This window comes from Abramis brama (assembly GCF_963993115.1).
Source record: "Abramis brama genome assembly, chromosome: 13".
Lineage (NCBI taxonomy): Eukaryota > Metazoa > Chordata > Actinopteri > Cypriniformes > Leuciscidae > Abramis > Abramis brama.
In genome coordinates, this window is record NC_139975.1 from 35,289,014 (window position 1) to 35,296,150 (window position 7,137).

The 7,137-nt window shown below is 36.1% G+C and overlaps 1 protein-coding gene across 1 annotated transcript; it reads left to right on the plus strand.

Moving 5' to 3' along the window:
* The first annotated feature begins 583 nt into the window (after positions 1–583).
* On the plus strand, positions 584–4,965 carry LOC311094432 (nuclear factor 7, brain-like). Its single transcript, XM_084132394.1, has 6 exons — positions 584–1,207; positions 2,363–2,458; positions 2,571–2,801; positions 2,919–2,941; positions 3,023–3,141; positions 3,511–4,965. Exons 1-6 carry the CDS (start codon positions 812–814, stop codon positions 4,053–4,055), a joined length of 1,410 nt encoding a protein of 469 aa, XP_083988520.1. The 5' UTR covers positions 584–811; the 3' UTR covers positions 4,056–4,965.
* The last annotated feature ends 2,172 nt before the right edge of the window (positions 4,966–7,137 follow it).

The window sequence follows — 7,137 nt, forward strand, 5'->3', positions numbered from 1 at the left end:
GTTTGAAAAGCTTTGTGTAATGAACTTTTTTCTGATACAATTGTGTTGAAAGCTTCGATGGTTCATAATGCTTCACTTCACCTTCACTACAGAAAACTCAGGCAAAAAGGGAATCCAGAAAACAGGAAGAGAATAAAAAATAAAAAAAACAAGACACATGAAACCAGGATAACACTTAGAAATGCAGAGTAACAACATCCAAAACTTTTGCAAGGAATGACAGCACACACAGGGCTTATATAGGCAATATTAACAAGGTATTGAGACACAGCAGAATGTAAGCAAGCATAATGGGTCCAGGCAGTGGGTTATGGGAAATGTAGTCCATGATAAGATGGCGAGAGTCGGGAGGTGTTTCCCCCTAGTGGAGATCATGGGCACTCCAGCTGGTGGATGTGACAGTCTTATATGACCCACTAGAAGGGACAATCAGTCTTATTTTTTTGGAATCAAATTTTTATATAACTGACTTAAAAAAGTTATGAATCGTTTTAAAGAAAAGAAAAAAAGACTAACTTACTAGTTTCAGTGGTTTATGCAACCAGTCCCAGAAGCTCCAAAAGGTCGTCAGAAACTCCACCCTCTTACAAAACCTTCCAGGAAGTGACTAGTCATTATTTCTGCCTTTCACTTTTACTGAAAGCTAAAACGAGTCGTGAAGAACAGAGGAGGACACATTATATTAGGGTTTTTGTGTATTTCTGAATGAATCTAGATTAGATTTTGATTGTAATAGTTGTTTACTCTTTAAACCAAAGTTCAGAAAGTGAAAGTAAATTGTAGATTATTGGATCTTTTACAAGACGAGGAAATGGATCCAAAATCTGTGGAAGAGCTTTCTTGTCCTGTTTGCTGTGAAATCTTCAAGACTCCTGTTTTTCTGTCCTGTAGTCACAGTATTTGTAAAGAGTGTCTACAACAGTTCTGGAAAACTAAGGAAACTCAGGAGTGTCCTGTCTGCAGGAGAAGATCATCTAAACAAGATCCTCCATGTAATCTAGCGTTAAAAAACTTGTGTGATTCATTGATAAAGGAGGGAAATGAGAAACGTTCATCAGGATCTGAGGAGATCTGCAGTTTACACAGTGAGAAACTCAAACTCTTCTGTCTGGAGGACAAACAGCCTGTGTGTATAGTGTGCAGAGACTCAGAGAAACACGCCAATCACACATTCAGACCCATCAGTGAAGTGCTTTCATCTTACAAGGTAAGACAAATGTCTCTCATTTCAAATGTTAAATACAGTGATATACATAGAAACAGTATTATCCCCTTAACGCCCACTGTCGCGAATTTGCAACAAACCCCTTCCATTCAGACTGCAGGCGAGATAGCGTGTGTTTTCCCCCAATGCCTGTTTGTGCACATTTGATACATACCTAGGAACCTTTTGCACGCACTGGTTTCTCGTAGGAGCGGTCGGAGTGGGAACTACATCCGGTTCACGGAAGCTAATATTTTGGTTTTCAAAATCCGCATATCAAGGGCGCAAATGTGGAGAAATTGCCCAAAATGAGTTAAGTTGTGCTAAGATAAAAATATGTACCAGCTTATTGATTGCTTCTATAGCTATGTTATTCATATAGACTTCATGTGACGAATATTTTTTACGTACTTTGTAGATTTCTGTTTGTAGCAAATTCGCGACATTGGTCCATAACGGCTGGATTGTGCTATAATGGCTACATATAATAATGCTGTATTTAGATGGTTTCAGGCAACAAAAAAAAATTTCACAAAAAAATAGCATGTTAGGATATAACACTATAAGAATATATAATGTATGCACTGGAGAAACAAGGAAAGAGTTAAACAGAGTGTAACATGGAATGTATAAAAACTACTGTCAATGTTAGGGAGTAGGAGAGTGTTTTGTTTCTTGCTGTTGTCAAGATTCATTAATTTGTCAATTAAAGTTTATAAGTTCTAACAACTTTGTGCCATGAATAAAATCTACATACCTGAGATGGGAAAATGTGTTTTATTAATTTTACCATTTTGTAAAAAAAATTACCCTAAATGCCTGTTGTCGCTAATTTGCAACATACCTAAATTTATATCTATTCTATATGGTATAGACAAATTAACAATCTCAACTTAATCTAGCATCAGTTTGGAGCCAGAAACACACATAATACATTTTTTTATTTAATTGTAAATAAATTCAGGCGTTTATTTGTGTATACAATAGACCAGTATTTATTTTTACTCAAACTAAATCTCATAATATTCAGACACAAATGCTTCCATGAGAATGACCCATTCAACATATAAATAATATAACAATAAAAACATTCAAACATACAATGTTTAAACCTCTTAGAGCTGCACAAGTTTCATAGAGTTTCATCTTAACCTGTAGGAGGAATTTAATACAGCACTGACGTCCTTACAAGACAAGCTCAAACATGGAGAAGAAATGAAGAAAAAGTGTGATGAAACAATTGAACACATCAAGGTGAGGATATAAAGAGTTAAATACTCAACATTCACACACAGAGTTTATCACTGACATTAGTGGAGTGTGTGTTCATACAGAGCTGACTGAAGTGAATGTGATTTGATTTCAGTCTCAAGCTGAGCACACAGAGCGTCAGATTAAAGAAGAGTTTGAGAAGCTTCATCAGTTTCTCAGAGACGAAGAAGAAGCTACAATCACTGCACTGAGAGAGGAAGAGGAGCAGAAGAACCAGAGGATGAAGGAGAAGCTGGAGGAGATGAACACACACATCTCAGCTCTTTCACACACAATCAGAGACATGGAGGAGATGATGAAAGACAATGACGTCTCGTTTCTAAAGGTGACAAATCAATCTGGCTTCATTCTCTGTGCAGAAAACAACTTGTATAGAGAGACTCATTGACACTGAGAGTGTTTGATAAGATATTAAAATGTTTTCAAACTCTATATTTTCCAGAACTTTAAGGCCTCAATGGAAAGGTGAGTGAGCTGCTCGTATCTCTTCTCTCAGTGGATCTGAACTCAAATTCACTGCAGTTCTGACTCCTGAATGTTCCTCAGAGTCCAGATCTCACAGCCGGATCCACGGATGAGTTCTGGAGCTTTGATTCATGTGTCGCGTTATCTGGGTAACCTGCCGTTCAGAGTCTGGAAGAAGATGCTGGAAACTGTCCAACACAGTGAGTCTCAGCAGATTTGACACCAGTGCAGAAGATAGTTCACATATAAACACACACAACATCAACATTTGATAGAAATAGATTTAATAATCACTACAAAGTGAATGTAAACTGTATTTCAGAAAATCATCAGATCATTGAGCGAACTTATAATGAAAAGCCTATTCCTCATGGTTTATGTTTATGTATTAGGAGACAATAGTGTTTATTGAATACTGATATTAAACCTGAAGCCTCAATCCATTCTGACGGTAACTGAGAGACCATTGTTATGATTTATGATCTCTTTCAACAAAAGAAAAATGTTTAACCTTTACATTTCTAATACATCATATCTCATCCTGTAATCTGATGTTATTCTCTTTGCAGCTCCGTTGACTCTGGATCCAAACACAGCACATTCTCATCTCACACTCTCTGCTGATCTGACCAGTGTGTCGTTCAGTGATGGAGATAAAACACTTCCTGATAATCCAGAGAGGTTTGGCAGGTATGCATGTGTCCTGGGATCTGAGGGCTTTAACTCAGGAACACACTGCTGGGATGTGGAGGTTGGAGACAATACACGCTGGGTTCTTGGAATAACAACAGCATCAAACCAAAGGAAGGGAGAGGATTTCTCTAAGTCTAATGTCTGGTGTGTGTGGTACATGTACAGCGAATACATCTCAAGATCCCCAGAGCAACCCGACACTGTCTTAACTGTTAAACAGAAGCTTCAGCGTGTGAGAGTTCAGCTGGACTATGACAGAGGAACAGTGTCATTCTCTGATCCTGTAACTAAAGACTGTCTGCGCAGATTCAGGACATCCTTCACAGAGACTGTCTTTCCATTCTTATATAATCACTGCACAACTCCTCCTCTGAGGATCTTACCAGTTAAACTGTTTATTACAGCAGAAAATCACAGTTAAATCTGATTCTGCTTCTAGATTAATACAGTTTTGCAAATTATGTTTCAATAATAACTCTGTAATCAAAGGGTCTCATTGATCAATCACAATTAAATGCTAAATTTAAAGTCAACCTTTAACCCTTGTGTTTCCTTAAGGACATGTTTGTCTCTTTCAGGTTTCAATTTTTTTTTTTTATCATTCATTGTTAATGCCAACTGCATCAAATTTGGTACAAGTGTGTATTTTTATTGGATTTTTCTTATTTCACCTTCATTTCCTTTCATAAATCACTGGGTACACAAAATATTTACTCTCAGGACCTTAAGGACAAAAATGTCCCCATTGAAACCCATTAAAACTGGCCATTTCTTTTTATCTCAGGGCCATTTAACTATAAAATGATGCAGTCTTTGTTAATAGACTTTTGTTCTGTTGGCAAGGCTTACATGTAATTTTTTTTACTATTTTTTTTTTTTCTTTTTTTTTTTACAAGATAGCGTTTTTTTTTTTTTTACAGGTTTGGTCTATGAAGCAAATACTCGCTTGATTTCTGTAGTTGTTTGGCCGTTCCTCTGTCGGTTTTATTTGTGTAACTTACACTTTTATTTTATGTCACTAAGTCAACGCGTCTGATAATAGGCAATAAACATGTTGCACATATCATGATCGAGCTAGAAAAAACGTTCTGATGTTTTCTTAGACAAGCAAAGGTAAACCGTCATTCTACAGTACCAGATTAACTTATAGACCTTACTAATATAACTTTAGACAAATATTAGCCTCCGAGATATATATATATATTTATGCTCATGCCCATTCTCCCAAATACAAACAAACACCAAAGCAGTAGTTCGCCTCGTTCATATCGTTCGTTCCCGGTAAAAATAATAGTATGCATGACAACACAATAAAAAAATAAAAATAAAAATCGCCATCAGTTGGAAAGAAAATATTGCTTTACTTGCGTCGGTAGACATAACTGGTTTTGAAATAGCCGGTTCCTCTGCTCAGCTGGGTTGCTCGTGGCGAGGGACAACAGTTCGTTTTTACGACAGAGTGTTTGAAAGCATTTACTACCAGACACTAGGGGGAGCTTCGTAGAGAAAAAACACTCAGACTTGCCTGGTGTCCCTTTAATACAGACTTTAGAGAATACATGAAAAGATCATTTCAGTAATCACACTGGTAACTTCTATAACAAAGTACAATCTCATAAGCTTAGAGAAGTCATTCAACTCATGTGATATTTAGAAGGAAAAATATTGATTAATACCTTGATTATAATCACTCATTACATAAGAAGCAGTTTATTTCAAAATCCACACATTCATTCCTGTAGTTTACAAGTAACCCTGAACATCTCGGTTAGGTGTGTTTGATTAGCATGAGGAGCAAAACTCTTCACTACAACACAAAAAAGGATAACAAAATAAACAAATCTGCTGTATAATCTTACAGATGGGCCACAAATCAACTTAATTAAATAATTAATTTAAGTTAAAAATGTATTTATCTGTAATATTATTGTAATGGCGATCTAAGACGTTTTTCGTTCTTCACCATTTCCACAAGGGTGTAGCACAAAGGATTTGACGCGTGAATCCATCATTTGTCTTGTAAACTTTACTTTTTCTTTGTCAGGTTACATTTTAAGAGAAATAAAACACACACACAAAAAAAAACGATTATAAACTTTTTCACGTCCAATAACATGAATTCGATCCTTTTCACGGTCAAAAGACTGTCTAGCACCAACCCTTCCTTCTTCCTTATTCGGTAACACTTTATAATAACGCTCAGTTGTAAGTCATTTATAAGTGGTAATGATGAACTAATCATTTACAAAACATTCATAAATGATTAGCAAGTGATATACTAACATTTTATGTGTTTTGTAAATTCTGTTACAAGTCATTTACAATTGATTAGTAAATGATTAACTAATTATTTACAAAACATGAATATGCGTTTCATAAATGTTTTTTTATTTTTTTATGTATGTAGCAATTAGAGGGTGCAAAAAGTGTTGTAAATGCATTAAATACATGTACAGATCATTTACAGGTAAGTGTAACACATTTACAAGTGATGAATAGTTTACACTTTAGATTAGGGGATGCAGAAAGTGTTGTAAATGATTTATTCATGCGTTTACTCATCTATAACAGGTGTTGAACACCGTAGTGTGTACTGCAGTGTAAGTGCTGACTGGTGAGGGTATAGACAGCTGTCTTCTCTGAAACACATGGAGTCTTTAACCACTGTGCACCTGATGTGAGCAAAACATGAGCGTCTTCACAGAAAGGTAAATGTTTGGAATAACAAGTAGGACTGTGTGCGGCACAGCTTGCCCTTTATATTGTACAACAGACCAATTAAATTAGGCAGAATAACTTTTTATATGTTTGGTTGACTGTGTTTCATTTTGATAATGAGCAGTCTGCGATATGAAGCAACGCCAGAACTGATACTATGTTGTGTGAGAGTGCGATGCGCGAGCGCCATCTCTTGGATTTGTTCCACTGCTGTTATTTATAGTCATACAGATAATATGACATCATTCGAAACAGTAAAATGTATTTTTTTATTTGTGTACATTCAAAATGACTACAAAATATCATGTCATTGAAAAATAAATAAAACAACATGATGAGCTGCTTTAGCGCGTCTCGGTCTCTTTAGATCTTTCTGGCGCTCACCAAAAATGAACCAAAATACAGAGAATAGCCTTCTTGGCGCGCCTACTTTTGAAAGTCAACATTTAGATTATTTAACGTTATAACGTTGCATTATATATGCCTGAGTCACTTTGGAATAAATCACAGCGTGTTTCATGATAAAACGTGACTTAGCCTATATACAGTTCGGAAAATAGGCTTTAGGTTATAGCAAATTCAGACCAACTGCTGGTCTACACAGAGAAAAAGCCCTTTCTAAGCTTTTCTGTTGTACCGAGCCATTCGTTAGTCTAGATGTTTGATGAGAAAATTAAATGTAGCCTATAGTTGCAATACACGCGGTAAGCTCCGTGCAACTGCTGCAGCGGACTATTATTACTAGAATATTAGAAATCTAATACTCAAGCTGTTTTCTCATTTTT

What these genes read in the sequence shown, in the direction of transcription:
- LOC311094432 (XM_084132394.1), top strand. Translation starts at nt 812, where the DNA reads ATGGATCCAAAATCTGTGGAAGAGCTTTCTTGTCCTGTTTGCTGTGAA. An exon ending in AAGTGCTTTCATCTTACAAG is followed by an intron (nt 1,208 to 2,362) that starts GTAAGACAAATG and finishes CTTAACCTGTAG; the next exon opens with GAGGAATTTAATACAGCACT. An exon ending in AAACAATTGAACACATCAAG is followed by an intron (nt 2,459 to 2,570) that starts GTGAGGATATAA and finishes ATTTGATTTCAG; the next exon opens with TCTCAAGCTGAGCACACAGA.